The sequence below is a fragment of the Diadema antillarum genome, unplaced genomic scaffold, assembly GCF_040938485.1.
Source record: "Diadema antillarum isolate AM-2024a unplaced genomic scaffold, OU_Dant_1.0 scf00000018, whole genome shotgun sequence".
NCBI lineage: Eukaryota > Metazoa > Echinodermata > Echinoidea > Diadematoida > Diadematidae > Diadema > Diadema antillarum.
This window is the reverse complement of record NW_027270907.1, coordinates 2,579,912-2,604,996: the sequence shown is the minus strand read 5'-3', so window position 1 is coordinate 2,604,996 and position 25,085 is coordinate 2,579,912. Positions and strand designations below refer to the sequence as shown.

The following is a 25,085-nucleotide window of genomic DNA, read 5'->3' as shown; positions in this document are numbered from 1 at the left end:
GACTGAATTATATTGAAAATGTTTTACAGTAATACAAAGAGTTGATCATTCAAGGCGTACGCATGAAATTTAGGAAGACCAAGAAGTTGATTATCAAATAGTTGGTAGCAGTGAGCATTACATTGTATATCCTATATAACAAAAATGCTTGTGAGTAAAAAACAAAACCAAACCAAACAGAGCAAAACAAAAGCAAAAAGGGGAGAGGATATGCTTTATATACAAGCTCAGCAGAATGGCAACCTGAACTTGTATGCAGAGGCTGCCAGCTATACTAGTCTCAAGGTCCATTACACTATCATCTCAGTTTATACCATATTCCATTCATGTATTTCTGTGTGTTTGTCCGGGCTTCATTTTTACAGCTGCCCTTGAGTACATCAAGTCACATCCAGTAGATCCCATCAGCATGCCAGAATTTGAAAAGGCATGTGGTATTGGGGTATCAGTGGACCCTGAAGACATTGAAGATGAGGTAAGGTTGAGAAGGATGTACAATTTATAACTTACAAATGCTTACCAAGCTGAAGTATCTATGAAGTTTAATAATTTTTGATGGCCAAAAGAGATCTTTGTTTAAATCTAAAGAGCCCCCCCCCCCCCAAGCCAAACATAGCACACAGCAGGAAATTTGACTGTTGCAGGTTGTAATTACCAATAACAATTTCTGTGTCTTAGGATTTACGAAATATGTTGTCAAATTTAGATACTTGATAATGGCCTTATCTCTTGATATTGAATGCTGCCTTTACATTGATACTGTAAAAAAAAAAAATAAATAAGTGTGCCTTGCCTATATATTCTTGTGAATCACCTAGAAATCAGTTGATATTTTTCCTTACTAAAAGATGAAACTTGTGCAAAGGATCTAGTGATTGAAAAGACACCTCTTACATGCATATGTATGTGCATCATATGATTTAGTGTATCTTGCTGTAACATGCTAAGCCTTCTCTTTGTTGTAGTTTATACGGTTTAAAGTACAATGGAGGTTCCTGCATATTTTGCTATATTTCATCATCCTTCTGCTATATTTCATCATCCTGCTTGATGTACTCCTGATATCTTGAATGTTGCAACTGTACAGCTCCATTTGTGTCAGTATTGTTACTGATGTTATTTTCTATGATTTCACGCTGTGACTCCCAATTGCCACAAGATGTCCTCTGTTTTTTAACTAAAAACATGATTCGTGCTATTATGCAGTTTTCATGATATAGATTTGTCCTATTTATTCACCATGGTAAAGATTTAATCCATGAGGAAGAGTACTCGAATTTAGAATGTTTCTGTTATGCTTCCCTAGGTGGAGAGGGCAATTAGTAAGCACAAGGATGGTCTGCTGGAAAAGAGGTACCAATATAACATGGGACTTCTCATCAGTAAGTATGTTACATCAGTGAAATCAGTTCTGTGTCACTTCTAGTAAGCAAAACTGAGGATGAGGAGAACATTTTTGATATTGAAACCCCACATTTTCAAAGATCAGGTGCACTTTAACATTTAAAACTTTAATATTTTGGTGTACAAACTCGCTTTGTATCATGGGGGGGGGGGGGGGTTGTTCATTAGTTCCTTTGTCATTCACAAAGTCCTTGTTGAAAGAGTGGCATGAGGATGCAACTTTATTTAATGATTACCTAATTCATATTACATGACATCATATGCAAGAATCAAAATGCTACCATTTTATTCAACTAGTGCTATCATAGCAAGATTGCAGCATACTCTACAAATTGTATTACACTTGTATAATTGAGCTGGTTTTGATCTCGCTACAGAATGTGCTGCCATTTGTAGTTTATGTGTTTGTTTTCAACAATGAACTGAAAACATTTTCTCAAATGTTGTCATCCAGTTCATTTTCATGATAATTTGGCCACTGTTTTGCAGGTGAAGTACGTCAGAAACTCAAGTGGGCCGATGGGAAAGCCATCAAGAATGAGGTGGACATGCAGGTTCTCATCTTACTTGGCCCCAAGACAGAAGCAGACATGACAAAACCTGGCAAGGTACAGAATGGATGCAGAACATCCTTTGGTCTGTTTGTGTACACAGTTTTGAAACAATGAATCATAAATATTGACGTTGTGCTCATTGCTGACTTGTTGACCTCAATGCGAACCTGGCTGGTATTTTTGCCAGTCTGATAGAATACACACATAGACACTGCCCTCTTGCATTCTTGCATTTTATATTTCTTTTCTTTTTTACATTTCAAACTAGATATGTTAATGTATTCTACTATTTCATGCATTTGCTATGAAGAATGAGGGGCATAAAATTCATTAAGACTGTCTTACCTGGCTGAGACAGCCCCCTCCCAAACTTGATATCTGTGGAGCCTTCTGAAGAGAGTCCTGACTTATAACTAGCATGTTTATATGAGAAGCATAGCGGAGCTGATTAACTGAAATGTCGTGGGTCAAAGTTAAAAGCTGAATAGCTGGATGTTCATCTTTGCATGGTGTCTTCATTCTTTTTAGGATGGCAGGAAGGAAAAGTCAAGTGGTGAAGCCAAGAACAAGTCCAAGCAGTCCAAGGAGGAACTGAAGAGGGCTGAGCCAGAGAAGGACCTGGAGTCACCAGCAGAACCTAAGGCACCACTGTCCATCAACCAACTTATGGGGGAAGCAGTCAAGTTCCACAAGCCAGGTGTGTTACACATGTCATGATGAACAGTGATAAAGTCAGTGGAATGTTGTATCCAAATGAAGCATGAATCAATGCAGGCACATAATGAAACCAAGATTTTAAATGTGGGTGTAATATTAGTCATGAGATTGAAGGGTCATGGATCAACATTTAGACCTAAAATTTGTGGTATGTAGTTACAACCAACCAACCATTTCATTGAATTTCAAATTCAACCTTAATGTGCGGTGATATCTTAATAATATGTTGTTTGTAGATGTGAGAATTAGGGATTAGGGAGGCTGTAAAATGGCCTTCACTGTTGTTCTGAACTTGGTAGCTGACCACAAGATTAATGTAGTTTTGTGTAGATTATGACAGTTTTTTTGATGGTTAAATTTTGCAAATCGACAGATTTGAGTAAGCCACCAAAATTCCAGTAGCCAGTAGATGTTGATCCAAAAGTGACAGGTAAAGTTTTGTTTTAGGATGTGATATGAAAACTTTTAAAGATAAAGATATATCTTTCCACTTTCCAGATAAAAGTCTTCATTTGAAAAAAAAAGGTATATCAACATTATTCATGCTTTCCAATGTTTTCATGATTATTTGTAGGAGAAAACTACAAGACTGATGGATACGTCACTACCCCGAATACCATGCAACTCTTGCAAGAACATTTGAAATTAACAGGAGGCCAGGTAATTTGGAATGAACGGTTTGCAATTTGTTAATGAATTGCTGTACATGAAATCACAAAGCAACTAGTTATGCAACACTGGTAATTCTCATGTTGAGTCTATATACTAGACAGCTGCACGATAAAGATTTAATGTACCGGTAATGATTTTATCATAACACTTTCACAGTAGACACTGCTTGTTGAAATGTGTTAAGAAGGGAGAAAACTACCTTCCATGTGCTTCCGGCACACTGCTCAAACCAGCACACTGTCTCGCTGGTGCTCAACCCAGCACAGAGCTCTGTTTCAAATGAAGCTCTTCATTTGTAATACTGGCAAGCTTGCAAGGTGTACCTGTGTAATTTTGTTTACTGTAAAACGAGGAATTTTCGCTTGCACTTTAATTTCACGAATTTCGCGAGCGCCAAGATTCGCGAAATTAAAATGCACGCGAAAGTCCTTGTTAACACCATATGCATTGAACGCCAGTGGCACTTCGCGAAAATTTCATGCCACGAAAAAGGCTGTCAGCTCCAATTCGCGAAAAATTCATGCCGCGAATATATCATGTTTTACAGTATAGCACATGACATCAGTATGTCCTGGCATGGACTTCAATATCATCTCCATGGGCAGAACCTTGAAAGGGCTAAAAGATAGTCACCTTCAGGCTGAAGAATTGCATGAATTACTGCTTTGCTGTGTCATTATGAGCTACAAAGATACTGATGCACTGATATCCAAATGATAGCAGTATCTGTGTAAAGAAACTAGCAAAATTCCATATTGTTACAGTGCTTGTGTTTTTATAAAAGGAGGCAGTCATGGTGCTTCAGTGTTGGAGGGATGTGTAGACAGGCCCATATTTCGATATAGTGGCTGTGGAGAAAATTCTATCTCTAAGATCTGCTGCATAACAAAACATGTTTCTTTGGCTTCATGCATAATGTTAGTGGCACAGTGCACTGATGTTTTTTGGTTGTGCGTGTTTGTGCGTTTGTATAAATCTAGTTTTATAGATATTTGTGAATGAAGCATTGATTTGAATTTCAATGTGTTGTTGTCATGATCTTTCCTTTGCTGATGTTCATGTAGGTGCGAACACGATTTCCGCCTGAACCTAATGGCATCTTGCACATTGGTCATGCCAAAGCCATCAACTTCAACTTTGGCTATGCAAGGGTGAGTCTAAATGAGTAGAGTCAGAAAGTTCTTTGTCAGTGAAATGTGTCAGTTCAGGTGGCTCATTCCCATACCTGCCAAATGTTCAGATTTAATCTGAATATTCAGATTTTTCACTGAAAGAAAATGCATCAATTTCAGTGTGTTCTGATTTTTGAAAATATCTTTTAGTAGTTAAGTATATGAAATTTATAAAAGTTCAGATTTTTAAATAATTTTTCTGCATTCCTAATGCCAAATGAACCCCGAAAGAACTGGAAAATTTCTGTGAAGTGTGAATCACTGCTGGACTGCTGCTAAAGCAAGTCAAACCAGGAAAGTGTTGTGAAGGTAGTTCAGTGCTTATTTGTTACCTGCTTATAACACATTTATTTGTAGCAGGAATGTGGATGTCATTGCCAAGGTAAAATAGGCAAATAAAGTTGACATTTTGATTATAAAGAGAACTGTTTTCAGTCAGTCTCTCTTCCATTTGCTGTCATCCAAGCAGAGGTAGCATCCTTCATACGAGCCTTGCTTATGATCATTCATGTTGTCAAAATTGAAAGTTTTCTCAATTGCAGGAGTAAGAAAACAAAATATGTATACATGTATATCTTAAACACAATATCTCATTCAGCACCGAAGAAAATGAGATACCTATGAATTGCTGCGAGATAAATGTAAATGTTTGTGGTATGTCCTAGTCACTTGATTGCCGCAGGAATTTGATGTGATATTTTCTTCCATATCTTTAATTCATCATCATGTGCAATGATACTCTAGGCAATGGATGGGATTACCTTCCTGAGGTACGATGACACAAATCCAGAAAAGGAGGAGGAGAAGTTCTTCAAGGGTATCTATGACATGGTCACTTGGCTTGGATATACCCCATATAAGGTCACACATGCTTCCGACAATTTCCAGCAGCTCTATGACTTGGCTGTAAGACTTATCAAGAGGTAAGTACTTCTTGTGAGGTTTATGCACATAGATTTAGTCAAAGCACAGCTGCAAGTATTACCATTGTTCCTCTTCCTGTTTTCAGCTCACCTGAGCCCAAAACTTGAATCAAAATTATGTACAATGTTCAAGTATACTTTAACAAAAGGAATAAATCAAACAAACAGAATGGTAGAGGTCACATACACATGAAATACAAATGGTATGTAATTTTAATGTCACATATTTTCTCCCAAAATTGATATTGGTTTAAACGACACACACAAACAAATGAGAAGAGGCGATAATGTCATTACGTCACAATTTCCTCTTGGCTTGTACACAGAAATATTATCAAAATGTTTTTGGTTAACAATTAAACAACTAAACCCCCTTTCCTCGTGAAATTCACCCTTACTAGTTTATAACAAAACTGCAATGATTTGGTGTGAAAGATTGTTACAACTCACTAATGTTGATTAAATGCCAAAAAACAAGGAATTTGTTTGTGTACAGGTCAATAGGAGACCTGTGTAGTTGCCCCTAACATCACTCTTGTGAAACTTCTAAATTCCCTAACTTTCTTATATTAGGTCAAGTTTTAATGAAACCTAGATTGCCATTCCATTTGGCAGATTTTACTTACTGTAAAGCAAGAAATATTTACGGCATGAAACTTTTGCAAATGAGAGCCAACAGCATGTTTTGTTCAAATTCATGATTTTCTTCCGTCGAGATGTTTTCATTGCAACTGATTGACAAATTGCCCTACATCGACATAAATAAGCACTGAATTGATCAGTGTTTTAGGGGTAGCCATGATAAAAAATCATGGGTGTACATACTCGAGCAGGATTTGAACCTACGACCTCCTGATCACCGGACAGGCGTCATCTCCACTAGACCACCGAGCTTTCGCCCGAAAGCTAGTGTTGGTTCTAATCCTTATAGCATGCAGCGGGTACTGCTTTGTTATTCAAATTCATGATTTTCTTCCGTCGAGATGTTTTCATTGCAACTGATTGACAAATTGCCCTACATCGACGTAAATAAGCACTGAATTGATCAGTGTTTTAGTAGTAGCCATGATAAAAAATCATGGGCGTACATACTCGAGCAGGATTTGAACCACGACCACCTGATCACCGGACAGGCGTCATCTCCACTAGACCACCGAGCTTTCGCCCGAAAGCTAGTGTTGGTTCTAATCCTTATCACATGCAGCGGGTACCACTTTGTTATTCAAATTCATGATTTTCTTCCGTCGAGATTTTTTATCATGGCTACTACTAAAACACTGATCAATTCAGTGCTTATTTACGTCGATGTAGGGCAATTTGTCAATCAGTTGCAATGAAAACATCTCGACGGAAGAAAATCATGAATTTGAATAACAAAGCAGTACCCGCTGCATGCTATAAGGATTAGAACCAACACTAGCTTTCGGGCGAAAGCTCGGTGGTCTAGTGGAGATGACGCCTGTCCGGTGATCAGGAGGTCGTAGGTTCAAATCCTGCTCGAGTATGTACGCCCATGATTTTTTTATCATGGCTACTACTAAAACACTGATCAATTCAGTGCTTATTTACGTCGATGTAGGGCAATTTGTCAATCAGCATCTTTTGTGTCATAAATACTTTGTGAATTGCCACTGGCATTCAATGCATATAGTGTAGACAAGAACTTTTGTGTGCATTCTAATTTAGCAAATTTTGGCTTCTGTGAAATTTGCAAGATAAGAATGCATGCGAACAGTTCTGGTTTTACCCCCCCCCCCCCCCCACCAAAAAAAAAGAAAAACAAAATGACTTCAGCGTACGATACATAGTAGAAGTACTTACTTAAGACAAAGTCAATATTACTAACATGTTTGTGATAGTGGAAGTATGTATTATCTTTCAAACAGGGGCCATGCTTATGTTTGTCATATGAAGTCAGAGGACCTGAAGGGTTTCAATGTTCCAGACTCGCCCTGGAGGGACCGCCCCATTGAGGAGAGCCTTCGCCTCTTTGAGGTAGACTACTTCACTGACTTGGAATTGTAGTTGTACCTTGATCCTTTGTATGTTATAAGGTTGAACAATGAGTCATGATTGAGAGTTCATAATAAAAGAGTTTTGCATTAAAAGCCTACTATAGAGTAGAATATTTCCTGTCATTCTGAAGTACATTTGAGGCGAATTGGAGGGATTTTTTGTTAGTACATCAGAGCTTGTTAGGATAGGCTGAGAAGGGAAAGGTGTCCACTTAGGTAACCCAGTGAAACAGACCAAGTGTCAACATTTTAAATATTGTGTCCCTTGCATATTGTCTTCTTGTGATTGCACTTTTAAAGCTATTTTAACAACGTAAGTATGAAGATCACATAAGAATGACAGTGATAAGGCTCCTGTAAAATCATCAGGCTTTACTCACTCTTTAGATAGTAATTGGTGCTTTGTTGTTGATATACTAGACAGTAGAAAGGCATGTAAATTCACTTGTAATTACTGCCTAGTTGCTGACATGAACCCCCCCCCCCCCAACTCGGGCAGTCAACCATAGACCCATGTTTGTTCCAGATGCTTAAAGATACTCTCTATAAGGATGGAAATGGGTTAGGATTTGGACCCCCTATTATGAGCTTTTGGAAGTGAAGCCTGCTAGCGTACGTACAAGCAGCATGATTTACATGTATGTGCAGTGCGTGTGGCAATCTGTCTTGCAAAAAGAATGTCGGCCCGACATGCTTTGCAGCAAAACATGCTCATTAAGTACATTTGGGAGAATTGGGGCAAACATGTCGAAGATGTTCTGCAGAATTGCTGTCAGTGAGACACCATCCAGAGAGCTTGAGGTCTTCTGATAAGCCTACACCATTTCCATCATACCAGAATGTATGGTCCAAGAAGCTTTTCACCAAAATAATATTATTATCATTATATCTAAGGCTGAAAACAGCAATGACAGTAAATAGTCTTGTTTTTACAGATGTTTGCTCTAGTAAAATTTCACAGGATTGATATTTCTTCAGCATGAAACACTTGCTTATGCTGTTTTTGTTTTGTTTTGTTTCATTGTTTCTCCTGTCTCAGGATATGAGGAAAGGGAAGTTTGAGGAAGGGGAGGTCACATTGAGGATGAAGACCACTTTGGAGGAAGGCAAGAAAGACCCGGTAGCCTACCGCATCAAGTATACCCCCCACCACCGCAGCAAGGACCAATGGTATGTACCATGCCACCTAAGCCTCACGGTCCTCAACAGTTTTTCTCAATGATCTACAACAGAAACTGTGAACATGCATGCTGACAAGAAATATTTTAACACCAGATTTCTTACAATCACTAGCACAATTGGAACACGCTTTCACAAGCTTTGCTTTTGCGGTTCCTTCATATTTCACATGTTATAGGGAATTGTCTTTTATGTACATATGCTGACACACTTTCTTGTCATAACCAACTTTATATCATATTTTGCATTTTGCTAACTGCTTGTTTATATTTTTGTTTCTTTTTCGTTTAAAGTACACGTACAGATGTGAAGTGAAATATGAAAATAAACGTGCTGGAACTGTTCACTGTGTCTCGAGTGTAAGACTAGTGCAGTTTCAGTAATAGATCTCACATGTTCATATTGTGCATAGTTAGTGAAAGTTGTCGTATTTGAGAATTGATGGAAATGATTTGTAGTTTTAAGTAGAGAACATTGCAAATAAAATAAATTTTCCATGTATGCAACTTTGTTCTAGTAGAAGTAGAATTATTCTTATGTCATTTTAACACTACCCTCGCCAATATTTGTGCTCTTTCTGTGCATACTTGTCTAGGTGTATCTACCCTACATATGACTACACACACTGTCTTTGTGATTCTATTGAGCACATCACGCACTCGCTCTGTACCAAGGAGTTTCAGTCAAGGTATGTTAACTCTTTGACCAGCGATACCTAAAGATTTTGCTTTGTTGATTTAATGACATTTATATCCATAGAGCTTGTTTATGATTTCCATGATAGCTATGATAGTTTTTTGTTTGTGCTTTTTCATATATTTTGTAGAAAAGAAGTACATTGTTTTACATATGAAGTGTCTTGTTACATTGAGGTCAGTAGATTTTGAGCTTTGAGATGACCAGTCACTGTAGAACAGGACCTGTTGATTTTCAGGGGAAAGTTGGCAGCTCGCTTTATGGTAGACATGTAAGCAAGGCCCACAGGATTTGGCCTCACTATATTTGAAGCTGGGGTGTTTTCCATGGTTTTCACTATGAAGATAAGCTAGTGGCTGTCATGGAGTACAGCACCTTTGCAACCTTGAACAGCATCCGTTTGAAAACCACACAAAAGTCTTGGTGGAGTTTGTCGGGAAGTTATGGCGAAGCCTCCATTCACTGCCAGGAGGACTCCAAGTTGCCTGGAAAATTCACGCAGGCAAGGGAATGTCCCTGGTGGCTTAGCTCTCGGTGCACGAGGTCGAGCGCAGGCAATGCTCAGCTACATGGCAAGAATCCTGATGTCAAGAAGTACTTGGTTTCCGTGCAACAGCTTGAGCTGTTAATGAAAAGTCTCATATCAAACACAGGGAGAATGAATTCAAACTAGGGCCATTTTGTGCTTCAAGAAATCTCCTGACAGTGTTGGGAAAATAAACTGACAAAATCCTTGCTGCTATATCGACAGCACTGCTTTGTTACTGCTTTCAGGCTTATCTTTTTTAGCTCACCTAAGTGAGCTATTGCGATCGCTCTTCGTCCGGCGTGCGTCATCCGTCGTGCATAAACTTTTACATTTTCATCTTCTTCTTGAGAACCCCTTGACCGATTTTCACCAAACTTGGCAGGTAGCCTCCCTAGGGGGATAGGATCTCAATTTGTTCAAGTGGGCACCATACCCCACCTGGGGGGCCCCAGAGGGGCCCAAACCCCCTAAAATTAAGGAATCTTAAAAAATCTTCTTCTCTAGAACCAGAAGTGATAGAGCTAAGTTAAGACTATGAATTAGTACATTGATAACTGTAGTTTCAAGTTTGTTCATGGCAGAATCATAGGTGCCCCCCTTGGGACCCAGGGGAGGGGGGTTTAGAGGGGTCCTAATGGGGCCCAAATTGTACATTTTCATCTTTTTCTTGAAAATGCCATTATGAATTTTCACCAAAGTTGGCAGGTAGCATCCCTAGGTAGAAAGAATCTCATTTCCATCAAATGGGCACCATGCCCCACTTACTGGGCCCCAGGGGGCCTAAATTTGGACCGAAATTTGGACCGAAATTGTAAATGTTTATCTTTTTCTTGAAAACCCTATCACTAATGTTCACGAAACTTGGCAGGTAGCATCCCTAGGGAGATAGAATCTCAATTCCATCAAATGGGCACCATGCTCCACCTGGGGGGCCCCAGGGGACCCCCCCCCCCTCCTGTAAGGAATCTGTACAGATTTTCTCTAGAACTGGAAGTGATTGAGCTAAGTTAATACAATAAGTCAGTATATTGATGACTGCTGTTTCAAGTTTGTTCATGGGAGAATCATTGGTGCCCCCCTCCCACCCCCTTGGAACCCAAGGAAGCAGGATGGGATGGGGGGGGGGGGGGGGTCCAAATGCGGACCTAAATTTTCATCTTCTTGCTGAAAACAACATAATGGATTTTCACCAAACTTATCAAGTAGCATTACCAAAGTGTTTGAATGGGCACCATGCTTCCCTTGGGGGCCCCAGGGGGTCCAAACCTCCTAATTTAATGAATATTAAATAAGTTTCCAATGTTCTCAGGTAAGAGTCTGCAGGAATGCGTGGAAGGTGAACTTGCGATACTCAGGTGAGCGCGTGACCCCCGGGTCTCTTGTTGTTTAACCAAATTTTCTCACCGTATCAGGACGTGTATTTCTCTTTACTAACCATGATTTTGGTCCCTGTTATGTACTGTCACCTCTGATTGGTTACACATGGGCCATCACTAAGAAACATCAACAGCAGCTCATACTATAGGCAATCTTGGCCAGCAAAGTGTTGGTACATTTATCTGTCAATGCTTATCAATAACTCTCACCCTATATGCCAGCCTTTTTGTGTCCTGTGCATACATCTTTCATATTTTATAACAAAAAGTAAATGATTCTACCCACACAAAATACAAAAAATGTCAGCAATGGCCACTTTGTGTATCTTGAAAATGTCAAATGTTCAGGAGAGTGAAAAAATCATGGCAGCCGAAGAACTATACCAGTTGGGATTGCCTTTCCTTTGACAAGCCCTGGTGGCTTCATATTTGGGGTAAGACAGCTAGGATTTTGACAGGACCTCACTTTACAGATTATTTGAGAATTAATCCAAAAGAGTGATTTTCACCAAAATGTGAGATAAAAGATCTTGTCACCCTGACGATGAGATGATGATAGTAGGGTATCAAGGGTTTCATACGCAGAAATTATACTGTTTACCAAAAACAACAACAAAAACAAAAACAAAACTGAACATGCAGGTAACTGCTTGAGAGTGTACCCTTCTACATACTGCCATCTCAGTTTCTGTTTCATACAATGCCAAGTTTGTACTTGGCACATCTTTTCAAGCTACTTTCCATCAAGTACGTAGTTGGGATGCTAGGATCTTTTCCAAATCTACTCTGCATAATTTACAGCTTACTTGTGATGACCATATTGTTTGCAATGTGCCATTATTTATTATTAGCATTTAGAATCTAGGGTCTCTTGAGTTTATAGCAACTTTTCATGATTGTTCGAATACCCATATACTGATTTTTGCTGAAAAGAGTCAGGTCTTGGTCTGCTCTTTCCTTTAACCTCATAATGATGCCAAAGTTGTATGTGTGTATGCATGATGCATCTTGACGTCTTATACCCAAGAAAGGAAGAATTTCTGATTGAAAACAGATTTCTCTTACAAGCTTTAGGATCTAAAGGAATATTTGCTACTCTGCATGTGATTTTCGTAAACTTCTAATCACAGTATTACTTGGAGTATATTCACAAACACATCAAAAAACAAAAGCAAAAAACACAATCTAGATGTACCAATGTCAGAAGAAACTTTTTCAACTACTTTCTTGAAATGTCAAAGTTTTGTATGAATTGATTGTGATAGGTTGATATGCTTAGCAGGCTTTTGAAAGCATTTGTGTTTAATTTCATTTCTATGTGCCAGGCAAAAATCATTGGTCAGGTGATTATACTACCCCAAACTGACGAGTGCTTTCTATTATTTTGTGTCCTCTCCTACGTGGGTACAGACGGTCCTCCTACTACTGGCTATGCAATGCATTGGATGTGTACTGCCCTGTTCAGTGGGAGTATGGCAGGCTTAACATGCACTACACAGTGGTCTCCAAGAGGAAAATAGGCAAACTTATCACAGCAGGCATTGTCAGGTGAGTGTTGTCATCTTCTTGCTTAAAATAACTAAAATAACTTTTCCAGTGGCAGTGGCAAACAGTTTCTTCAATCCATCTCTCTGGAAATGAAGCTAGAAATATTATATAAGATTATAGATAAAATTGGAATTATTGTAATGTCCTGTGTACGTTTGTTTTCTCAAAGAAAAATTATGTCTCCATGATTTTCATTAATTCACTTTGTCTCAAACTTTAATACAAAGTTACACATAGATATGACAGAGACTCCAACTCTCCCGCTGAAAGTCCATTTTTTCAAAATCTCCCGTTTTCCCATTTGAGATTTAATTTCTCCTGCCCTGGCTCTGTGTCTCCCGCTTGAAATGATTTCTTACTTATTGCCATAGTATGTTGAAAAATAAGCCTTTATCGAGATAGCACGAGAGAGCATCTAGATCCTTTGAGCTTCTAGGGCCCTTTACGCGGGCCCTGCATGGACCCTGGCCGCAAGGAACTTGGTGCACTGCGCTCGTGACGTGCGCTTCGCCCACATCAAGTTTGAGTCTCCTTTTTGCTAGGGGTTTCAGGCGGGAGAATCTCCAGATCAGAAGGTGCTCGGGGTTGGAGTCTCTGATATGAGCACCTTTGTTTGATTTCCTATTCAGGGATTGGGACGATCCAAGACTGTTTACACTGACAGCCCTGAGGAGAAGAGGTTTTCCATCTGAAGCCATCAACATGTTTTGTGCAAAGGTAAGTTCCGGCATGTGTTGCTCTTGTGTTGAACTTTTGAAGTGTGGCGTTCATAGCTGGAGAGGAGTGGAAGGGACATTAAAAATCCTTTTTCCATCGTTTACTTCACTCCAGATAGCACTACTCTAAATACATTTTCAATGTTTCACTTTTCCACCCATGCAATCAGTTCTTTGTTGTATATCTTGCTTGATGTAAATTGCTGTCATGTTTTGCACCATCAGAAACTCATGTAGAATTCTTAGACTCCAGACTGCATTGAAGCGGGAGGCTGATCTTGATTTCACAGACTAAAAGCAAAGATTCATGGAAGTAAAGATTGCCAGCCTTTCCAATGAGGGATATGGTGAAGCATTCAATGGCTTCCTTTCCTGGAAAGCCAGATGAAAAGATGAAATCCTATTAAATATGAAATCAAATGATTGTTCCATGTATCTTGCCCAGATCGGTGTAACCATGTCCAGAGTGGCTTTTGACCCGTCCATGCTGGAGTCATGTGTGCGAGATGTCCTCAACAATACAGCCAAGCGGGTCATGGCTGTACTTGATCCCATCAAGGTCTCAATATCCAACTTTGAGTCAAAGGTAAGATACCAGTGCTGTCTCGATGCACAAAGACCCCAGGTGTTATGGTATTTTTCAATTAATTAATTACCCATTCATTGTTGCGGCACAAGTGGTGTAATTTCAGCTTGAGAAGGAAAGTGTAGCCTATGATGCACCCATCTTCATGTTAGCTAAGGTATATCTTTAGCAAGTGGACTGGTGTTTTTTTTCTCACTCTCTTTCTTCTTATTTCTTCTTCTTCATTTGATCTTTAGCAACTTTGCTTGTAGTGAAAAATCCCCAAATCCCCAAATGATAGTAGATATGAGATACAGTATAACATTCCCCGCATTGACAGTTGTCATGCTAGATAGTCTAATCAATAATTCCTTCTCATAGTTGACCTTGAATAGGCTATGATGTGATCTTTTGAAAATAAAAAATATAAAATGAAGGTGATGCCTCAAGTAAGGCCAAAAAAAAAAAAAGAAGGTTGTATTGGCGTAACATGAGATTTTAAAATAGGGTCGGGCGGTCGGATTTTTTTTTTTTGGCTGCCTGTGTTTTAAGCCAAAAAAAAAAAAAAAAATGTTGCATTGGAGTAACGGGTCACTGAAAAATAGGGTAGGTAGGTAGGGATTTTTAAAAAAAAAATAAATCCCTCCCAAAATTTCCCCCAGATCGAGTACCCCCCTTCAGCGACTGCACCCACCCCCCCCCCCCCAAAAAAAACACAAAAAACAAACAAACAAACAAAAAAACTAGTTCAGTAAACCTTCATAAGTCGAATAATCGCCTATTAAGTCAAAGGTCTTATAAAGTTCTCTTCTCTTTATATTCTATTGTTTTAAAGACAAATCTTCTTTAAATCTAAGCTATTTCTTCAGTCCTATGAAAGATTCCGCTTTAATAGGCAAGGTTGACTGTAGTTTTTACAACAGCTCTAAGATGTGTAAATTCTATTGTCAAATGCCAGGAAATCCCATATGAAGACTCTTTATTTGATTTTTTTTTAAAACATGATAACTCCATGATCACCCTGCATTGAATTAAAGTTTCGCTTAGTGATGGTTCCTGTGTAATAATAATAAACAGTCAACATACTACACCAAAATCAAGACTGTGTACAGCTTCATTTCAGGCAGCCAGCAGGAGGCTACTGTAACCCTATTGCTCCGTAGATCCTTACACCTATCCCGCTGGCCGACCTTGGCTAACTAGAGACTCATTGCACTGCTAAACAATAAACAGTTTAACAGTACAACTGCTGCACTGAATGTGCTGCGTTCATCTATTCTACAAATCATTTATAAGGCCGATATTACTGGAACTATACCCCTTCACAGAATTTAAAGATGTTGAAATCCCTATCCTGAATGTTTTCACTTCATATTTTACTATTTTGACTTAGATATGATAGATGCAAATAGACGCATGTGTACGATCTTTTCATCGCACACGGCGATCTGTAATACAGTCCCACATATACAGATTCATGTACGTTTTCCACACAAGAAACCTATGGCAAAACTGTACACAATACAATGCAGTCTAAATGCAAATACATGTACACTGTATAAATCTTGATAGAGTACGCGTCCGTGTTGGAAACAGACGACGTACTGATCAAGCGAGGGTACGCGCTATAGCTAGCTCTCCCTCGAGGTACGCATCCCCGGCAGAGCCGTTTCCACCACCGGGTTTTTGCGATCGCGATTGCAATCAGCAAGATACTTGATATCGATAGCAAAAAACCCCAAAAAAAACATGGGGTCGGCGGAAATTTTAGGGTCGGGCGGGTTACGCCAATGCAACAATTTTTTTTTGGGGGGGGGGGCCTAATTGTAATGTAAATGAGTGCTGGCATCAATGGCTGGTTGCTAAATAGGATACACTGACAAAAGACTTCAAATTCATGTTAGAATACTATTGTTAATGCTGAACTAATCATATGTCACAGGTTTGCACATTGGAGGTGCCCAATATCCCCCACGATGCCAAGCAGGGCACGCACACCGTCGGCTTTGGTTCTGTGGTGTACATCGAGAGAGACGACTTCCAGCAGGTCAGTTTAGTGAGCAGCAAGTGCTTCCAGTATGGGGTTTTTGTCTGTAGCAGAAAGCAAGAACAATTGAGTGTCTAGCCATATCAACGTGACATGGTTGACAGAAATTCATATTTATCCAGGACTTGACAATAGTGGAGGCCCAGTGTCCTGGGACCACTAAAAATTGATGTCAGATCACATTTCAAAAAGGTTATCTTATGGTAGCCTGATTAGACAACTGGGATTCAAAATGGATTGTTACAAGCCCTGGTTTAGTTATGCATGTATACTCACACATAGGGTGCATTCAAGCACTCAAAAGTGAACCAAAGCGAACTGTACCGTGCAGTACCAGATTTGGAGCGTTCTAGTGCTTTGTGAGAAAGCGCACCTCATTAGTTATCTTTAGAGGAGTAAAACATTTTGTAGCAACAGGGCCATTCACCTTGCATGCTTAAGCCACTTACAGATGTTACGAACAAAGAGAATGAACTCTTTGCATTATGACGTATGTGCATATTACACACATTCTACACATGCCAACTTCTGGTACAGTTTTGGTACACTTTTGGAGCACATTGGACGTGGTCCACTATTGGCTCGGTACGGTACATGTTACGAGCATTCAAACACTCCTCTGGAGTGGGTATGGTAGAGTTCCGTTTGCTTTAGGAGAGTGCTCGAATGCACCCATAGGGAGGAAATTTGAAACTGTACTACATTAGTCAATGTGTATCTGTCAGCAGTGAAGCAAGCATTGCTTGAAGAATACTTTTCCTTTGCCCAAGTGGTATGTATTTTGACCTAGATCTATTTTATCAGTGCTTTTATTGCTTTGTTAACTTTATGAAATACTATTGGAGGAAAAATGAGCAAAGAAATTGGGATTCCATCGGTTTTTTTCTGTTTGTGTTTATGAAATACTGTGTGAATGAAGGAAAATTGTTTTGTTGTGAGAGATTAGGCATATTTACTTTTCATAAAATATCAAATTTTGTGGGATTTTCTTTATATTTTTTTATATCATTGTCCTGCTGTGACATTACAATTTGTTGTAGTCTTCTTATCCAGCAATTACAGTACCAAAACTTTGAAAAATTCATAACTTCTGAAAGGATTGTCCAATTTTCCTCACATTTCATCCATGTGTTAGACTAATACTTCTGCATTCACTCAATCTAATACAAATTTGGGTGTCATACATATCCTTTTTAAAGAAATTTGATGACACTGTAGTTGGATGTATTCACTTGATATACATGTATTAATTAGTATGTGTGATTGTATCTTCTCAGAAAGCAGAGAAGGGATATAGGAGATTGACTCCTGCCCAGCCTGTTGGTTTGAAATACACTGGCAAAGTTCTCAGTGTGGAATCAGTCTTAACAGACAACAAGGGACAAGTGACTGAACTGAAGGCTAGAATTACACCTTTGGAAGAGACAACCAAGCCAAAGGCATTCATCCACTGGGTATCAGATCCTCTGGAATGTGAAGTCCGAATCTATGAGAGACTGTGAGTTATAATTGGTTTCTATGGTCACTTGTGTATGAGAGTCTGTACTTCTCTCTCTATCTTTCTGTACTACATTTCCCTACTTCCAACTAAAATTTCAGGCTTCTGTTTGCCACACAGTATATTCCAAAGAGTCCTGTGATTCCGTTTGAAAGTGAAGTGACAACCATGCTAGTAGCAATGGTAGAATGTATCACAACATCCAAGTGAAAAGTTATTGGTTAGCCCAGTTATTTAATGAGTGTAAAAACTAAGGACATGATAGGACACATGTGAACTTACTTGTGCAAGATAAACAGCGTTATAAGAGTGTCTTTCCTTTATTCTTTTAGTTTGTTCTTGTTATTCTCCTTGTCATATAAATGGTTGGATACTAGAATAGATTTTAAATGTAGCCAAGCGAGAGGAAAGGAGATCTTGTATATTTGTTTTTAGTTTGTGTGTTTAGTGTGCCTCTGCCCAAAGTGTGCCAACAATATTATGTGTCCCCCTGTCCCACATGTTGTTTTAGCAATATCAGAAAAACTGCCATATGAACTTTCTTCGTACCTGACCCAAGTACACTACATGAAGTGTAGATACACTGGGTAGATTATGGGCAACTTCATCAAGGTCAACAGGTCAAGTTGGTTGACAAAGTACAAATGACATAACAATTATTATTTAATTATGAAAATGATAGTAATGATATGTCAAAGGTTACTTAGATATTTTTTGCATGTCATTTCTGGCCATGAAATTTAGAAGTGTATGTCAAGTAATAATATCATTGTACTCACCAGTTTGAGGATACTTTGGATTCAGCAGTGTTACGCTGCTGCAGTGTCTCATTTTGTGTGCACATTCTGGCCTCTTTTCTTGACAGAATTCATTCAAATTCAGTATGGAGGTGCAATTGTAGTAAGATGAAATCTAGCCGCCCATAACTTTTGGTAGTATTTTCACCTACTCGGTGTCTAGCTTGATAAAAGAATACTTGACTAACCTTTTTCACAAAAAGTAGGGGGAATGATATTACCCTTGACAGATATCAGCAACAAGTCAAAGAAATTGGAACTTCTCATAAAATGTGAACTTTTCCGAAATTTTTAATTACCTTTTCTTTACATCTTTTTCCTTATAAGACGTTATGAATTATCAGTCTTCTCATCCAGCAGTGACTGCACCAAAAACTATAAAAATGCATAACTTTTGAGTGGATTATCACATTTTAGTCAAACTTTCACTGATCTGTTCCAATAATATTACTGCTTTCATTCAATGCACATGTATATTTGGGTTTCATCCCCCTTTGACCCTTTTAATCTGGGGGCGGTGTCATGATTTGATCATTTTTGTATATATTCATTCCTTCATTTAGTATCATTATTATTTTGTTGTTGTTTCCCATTTGCAGCTTCAAGCACAAGAACCCAGAAGACCCTGAAGAAGTTCCTGGAGGATTTATCACAGATTGTAACAAGGTAAGGTCATACAGTGGGGAATAACTTGAGATATGTCACCTGTGTCTTGACAAATTGATGTCAACAAGAGGTTTCATAGTTTTCATATATTTGTTATTTACTCATTCACATATCTCTCTCATGCTATGGATGACCCAGATTCAGTGTCACCACAGGCTCCATTTGTGATCAACAAACATCTTGTATGTCTTCTGTTGAGGGGAATGCTTCTGCATGTTACAGTCTGTTACTAATTTTATTCAAGACACTCAAATCGCTGCTCAAAGTACAATCTTATAAATTTCATAAATGATACTGCTCATAAGCAAGCTGAAGATGTTTGCAATTAAATTTAACTGTTTATTTCCAGTGTAAAGTCATTTATCAGTCTTATGTACTCAGAAATCTATTGCATACAAGAGTGCAGAATTCTTGTACATGATTTTTGTTTGTAATCTTTTAAAATTTGTTTTCAATGTATGAATAGTTTTGAAATAGCTTTAACTCTAACTAGGCCAGGGGGGCCTGGGAGGTCCCCCTTGATATTCTGCATGATATGTCACTATCGCCAAAAGCTATCACTGCAATGTTTCAGGACTTTTTACGTTTTAGTCTCCCTCATCTCATGAGACCAAATTTGTGATCCCTGGGCATGCGATTTTAAAATTGCACATAAATACCGGTAGATACATGCATGTCAGACGAAAACTTGCTCCAAAGCATGAATTCATATACAATTTCAATGCATATTGTACTTTTAGTCAAATTTCATGAAAGCATGATTATTTTTGCCTTTTTATATTAAATTCACTTAACATATTTTCTTGCTTCGTGCAGTGTCGCCGACAAATTTCATTAAAAAAAAACCTAAAAAAAAAAATACACAAGAAATTAAGAAAACCATAAATGCTTTAGAAATTATTTTTGACAGCATAGTTTTTTCACTACATTTGCTAAAAATACCAGAAAGAATTTGTACAGACAAAATACGTCTTTTTGGAGCTTTATTCAATGATTTAGAGCAAAAAGTGTGATTTCATGCATGCATTATGCATAAATTAGCATAAATGATAATTTTTTGAAAATTCAACTCAACAGTTTTGTGAATTGCATCACAGGCAATTTGTTGGGATTGCGCGGGTGATGGCCAAGATCTGGATGGGGGCTTGGGAGCCCCCCCGCTTTGTCATGTACCTAAATAGCCTGGCCTAGTTAGGGTTACGATGACTATCAATTATGCTAAATATATTTGTGAGGAAAGAGATACATCTGAATGAATTTAAATTACATTTTATCTTCTTTCTTTCCCTGATTTGAATGCCTACCTATTGGTGCCTCAATGGAGGAAACCTTGTCATTTATTTTAGCCAAACTTCCCGGGTTTATTTTCGATGCAGTAATTGTGAGGATCCTCAATGGTAGGGATTGTTGATGAGGTGAACTCCAAATATATAAACACAAAGTACATAACCCAGCTTGTCATGTTTTTGTTGAGGTGAAATTGAATAGTTCGTACTATGTTTTGCTGGGGTATTGACATTGTTAGGGTTATATAGTCGTGTGTCTGCATCACAGTTGTGCCATGCACAATGCATTGGAATATTACAGATAATACTTGTTGCATGTACACCAAACTTGATGCCTGAAATATGTTTTGTGATGGGTATAACCTGGGTAACATGATTTAACATTATTTCTTTTGGTTTTGCATGTATCTATATTTATATTCTTAACAGAATTCCCTCACAGTGATCCCATGTGCCCTAGTTGATCAATCAGTGTCAGGAGCCAAGGTCTTTGACAAGTTCCAGTTTGAAAGAATTGGTTACTTCTCTGTGGACACAGATGCCTCAGACAAAAAGGTGAGAAAATGCCTTAAATTGTAGTAACTCTCTTTAAGAAGCTCCCGTGAAATACCTTTCATGTCATCTGTAGATAACACTTCATATCACAGTCTCATGTGATTGTATTCTAGGAAATATTCAAATGGGTTGAGCAGAAAGCTAGAAACACACAATGACTTTGTTATCTGCGAAAATAGAAAGCCTCTTGAACGCATGCTTTAAGACCAATCATCAAAGAAGTATGCGCCATGTTGTAAGCTAGAACGTTGTGATGTGGATATTACAGAAGGTGTTTTGATGAGCTGTTATGAACCTTTTATGGTCAAACGCTATGCTATGAAAATGAGGTCTTCTACCTTTATAATTGTACTGTAAAGTTATTCTGATAAACCCTTTTTGTTTAAGTCCAGCCATTCCAATACCACTGAAAAAAAAAACACTAGATATACAGGGCCAATGCTGGATTTGACATAACAAACATTTTGTGAAACTAGGCTACTACTTGACACTATGTATGATAGCAACAAACCAGGCTCATCTACTGATGAGATGAATAACAGAGAGTACTCTTGATGCTGTCAGATTTAAAGTGATGCAATTAATTGGTGATATCAGCACCTATCTGATTGTTCAACACCTTCAAAAATTGTAGCATTGATTTGTAGCATTTTTTGTTTTGATTTTGGATATTTGAAATCATATTCAGGTCCATTAGTGTGATTATGATGTCTTTTGTATCTTTCAGCTGGTCTTCAATAAGACTGTCGCTCTCAAAGAAGACTCTGGAAAGAATTGACATGAACAGCTGCCATACAAGTATTCATGTTGAAGCTGTCGGCTGTTTTTTTCTTTAAGATACAATATTCCCTTTTTGATAATCTGAAAATACACTGTTGTTTTATTTTCCTTCTCAATCCACCTCTCTGACTTAGAAGTGTCACATTTTCCGTTTACAAATTATGGAACATCGTAATGAGATGTTTACTAACAGTTTCTAAGCAGATGTGCTCATATATTTTTCTGTTAGCTGTCTTAGCCGATGTTAGGGTCTTTAATAGATTAGTTTGTGTATGTTTAAAAATTGAGAGAAACATACAGTGCAGAGTATAGTGTAGGAATGATGATGGTGACAATGTCTTGTGACCAGAGGCCAAAAGTTATGAAAGTTGTGTCATAAGATATTACTGGTATCTGTTGAATGAATGTTCCACATTTTGTGTGATGAAAGCAGAGTGATCTTAAGAGCACTATGGATAGTTCAAAATGGCTGCTGACATGCCTGTAGCAACCAGGCTGGCAATATTTCTTTTTTTTCTCTCTTTAAATTGTCATTGACTAACCTCTTGTGTAGGTATTTGTTGTTTTATTTTTTTTTCTGGTGTGCTGTTGTATTGTGCTCAGTAATTACCGAGGGATATTGGCTCACCAACGCATCAATTGCTCATATTCTAAAATTTGTTAGGTAGGAGAAAAAAATATGTTTTTACCACGAATTGCTCATTTGTGTTTGACATAAAAAAAGTAAGTCTTCAGATGACCAAATGCATTTAATTTACACGACAATTGATATGCAAAAAGAGATGTTTCCTTGATTACTTGTTTGTAATAAAACAAGTAAATAATTTTCTGTCTGATTCTTCCAGCATTCCCTGTCATAGGCAAGTAAAACCCTAAATTGTCTAAAGAAATGCAGGTATGCATCCAAACATTGGGCACATGTACATTTGTGGTGACATTTGAAATTCGGATATTTGAAATGGTCATGTGAATTTATATCAGTGGATTGGTAATCTCCATATTGCTTGATTAAATCTTACATTATATTTTCCATGTCAATCCAGTTTAGTTTAATCACCATTTTTCTGTTCTTGCTTTCTGTAAAAGTGATGAAAACAGTTGTTTAGTTCAATCACTTCCAAAGTAAAAGCATAGATGACTCATTTCTATTTGGGATACATTTCATTTTCGTGTTGAGGCAACGTCTCACGCAATATTTCTTTGCTTTGTTGTTTGAGGAACTAGCCTGCGTTTATAAAGCATTGTAGTAAGACCCAGAAACTATCTTGTATAGTTGTAGAAGGTTGCACAGCCTTTTCCAATAATCATGTAGATTTGATTCAATCATCTTGTATATGAAGAGTTCCTTTTCAAAACCTGCTAAATCCATTTTTCATCAAATTGGACTTTCGTACACAAATGTATTTATTTTTATTACTCCCATACAGCAAACGTTTCAAAGTACATGTATTGAAATTTTTGTCAGGAAATGAAGAAATCAGGCAATGAAAATGACTTTTGTTCCAAAAGGTGCTAAATCCAACTGGATACAATCAGAAACCAGCATGCATGCTTGACTGCATGTTTACCCCAGAGTAAAGCCAGGCTGGCTAGCTCTCCCAGCTGCATAGCTTATTACTTGATTATCAGATATGAGATGTTTCATTTCCAAGCATATACTTATAGATTATTTAGAGAGATTTAGAAAACTGGAGGAGAATGTGAAGAGATAACATATCAACCTAGAAAATTGTCACTAAAACAATATTTAGATGCTGTACATTACTGTGCTAAAATATTTGTTCCTAAAGGTGCTAAATCCACAAAATCCCCTCAAATACTGTATTGATTCTTTAAAGATCATTCTAGACACATAGATTTTGCCTTTCCAAGGCACATTACCTCTATCTCATTTATCTCATAATGGTGTACTCTTATGGGACATGAAGTTATTGCATGAAAACACTTACAAGCATGTGAAATAAAAATCCAGGTTTTTTCCATATTTCCCCCATTTCCATACCATCAAAAGTGGCTTAAGCACATTTTAGAAAGAAACTCTTCATATGTTATCGATTCATTAGAATATTTCTGATTATTTGCCAAGCCAACCGTATGGGAGCCATATTGCAAATTTAGCTAAGAATGTCCATGTTTCTGGCAGATTAAAGTTAGTCTTGCCTGATGCCGTGAATTTGAGTTATCCACATTTATACATTGACCATATACATTGACCATTTGGAAAATTATCACTTGTGAAAATAAATGAAAACGTGTACCTCATATGCGACAACTTATGTAATGAAATTTTCTGAACAGCTGAAGTAAAATCAGACAACATTTGCAGACAAGCTTGGTTGTTGCTGTACATGTGTGTCCTTCAAAAAACAATAGGTAGTAAAATCATGTCCCAAAGACTTATTCATTCTATCTTTGAAAGATGTTATGTTAACTGATATTGCAGTACATTTTCAATTTGTTTGCATTTTGCTACTTTCAGTTCTGTGCCTAAGTATGGCAAATAGTTCTCTTTTCTTTGCAATCCCCTGCATAATAGGTTTGTGTCTTGATAAAGACTGTCATAATGAACACTGTGTTGGCACAATTGGTACTTGTAATATGTATAGCAGCTGGCAGAGACCATTGAAGTTGTGTGGTTTCTAGATCTGTGTAAGGAGCTCTACATGCATCAAGACAAACCTTGACACCACCTATTCTAATTTCTGTGTTTTGTATTCATTTCTCATTTTACTTGCTCTGGTATTTAGTGAAGAAAACATATAAGGCCAGATCTTATATGTTTTCATACAGCTGCGAACGAAAGAAAAAAGAAGACAGTCCTGCAGATAGATATAAAACCTGATATTTCTTTCATTCTCAGCAACCTTATGAGACATGTTTACACTGTGTGCATTTATTTTGGTAGTCTTGTCAATGTCTTGGTAGTCTTGTCAATGTCTTGATACAGAGGAATATGATGTATTGAAAATATCACACATAATTTCTTATCAGTCATAGAAATGAAGAGGATGGAGTTTGCCATGATTTCACAAAAGAGTGTTTCAATACCTTGGCAGTACCATTGTAATATGCCACATCATGAATATTAATAAAGCACAACTGGTTATGCATTCTTTAAAAAAAAAGCCTTGAAAGTATGTTCGTGTGATTCTTGTGTTTGAAGTCATGTCATCTTTGTGGCTTAGATATAGAGTACAGAAAGTGTCTCCCACCCTGCCTAAAGATGAAATATGAATGTGTCAAGACTGTTGATTTGTAAATTAAAATGTGATACAGGTACTGTATACTGTATAAGCTGTTATTTTTCTCTAATTTCACAAATCACAGTTGAATTGCGAATTTAATAACACGAAAATGTCGCCATGTGCTTGTGTAATGATGTATTTAAGA

The 25,085-nt window shown here is 37.8% G+C and overlaps 1 protein-coding gene across 1 annotated transcript in view; it reads left to right on the top strand.

The window, feature by feature from the left end:
* The window catches only part of LOC139728168 (glutamine--tRNA ligase-like), a 32,072-nt gene extending 7,280 nt beyond the window's left edge, over positions 1-24,792 (top strand). Inside the window, exons 3-20 of the mRNA XM_071639135.1 lie at positions 366-475; positions 1,307-1,382; positions 1,894-2,012; positions 2,487-2,655; positions 3,250-3,335; positions 4,412-4,498; positions 5,264-5,442; positions 7,329-7,437; positions 8,497-8,627; positions 9,232-9,324; positions 12,648-12,785; positions 13,415-13,502; positions 13,947-14,087; positions 16,009-16,113; positions 17,391-17,611; positions 19,008-19,074; positions 20,790-20,915; positions 21,643-24,792. Coding sequence (XP_071495236.1) covers positions 366-475; positions 1,307-1,382; positions 1,894-2,012; positions 2,487-2,655; positions 3,250-3,335; positions 4,412-4,498; positions 5,264-5,442; positions 7,329-7,437; positions 8,497-8,627; positions 9,232-9,324; positions 12,648-12,785; positions 13,415-13,502; positions 13,947-14,087; positions 16,009-16,113; positions 17,391-17,611; positions 19,008-19,074; positions 20,790-20,915; positions 21,643-21,693 — 2,096 coding nt within the window. The 3' untranslated portion in view covers positions 21,694-24,792. The remainder of the gene's footprint in view (positions 1-365; positions 476-1,306; positions 1,383-1,893; positions 2,013-2,486; positions 2,656-3,249; positions 3,336-4,411; positions 4,499-5,263; positions 5,443-7,328; positions 7,438-8,496; positions 8,628-9,231; positions 9,325-12,647; positions 12,786-13,414; positions 13,503-13,946; positions 14,088-16,008; positions 16,114-17,390; positions 17,612-19,007; positions 19,075-20,789; positions 20,916-21,642) is intronic.
* Positions 24,793-25,085: the final 293 nt, after the last annotated feature.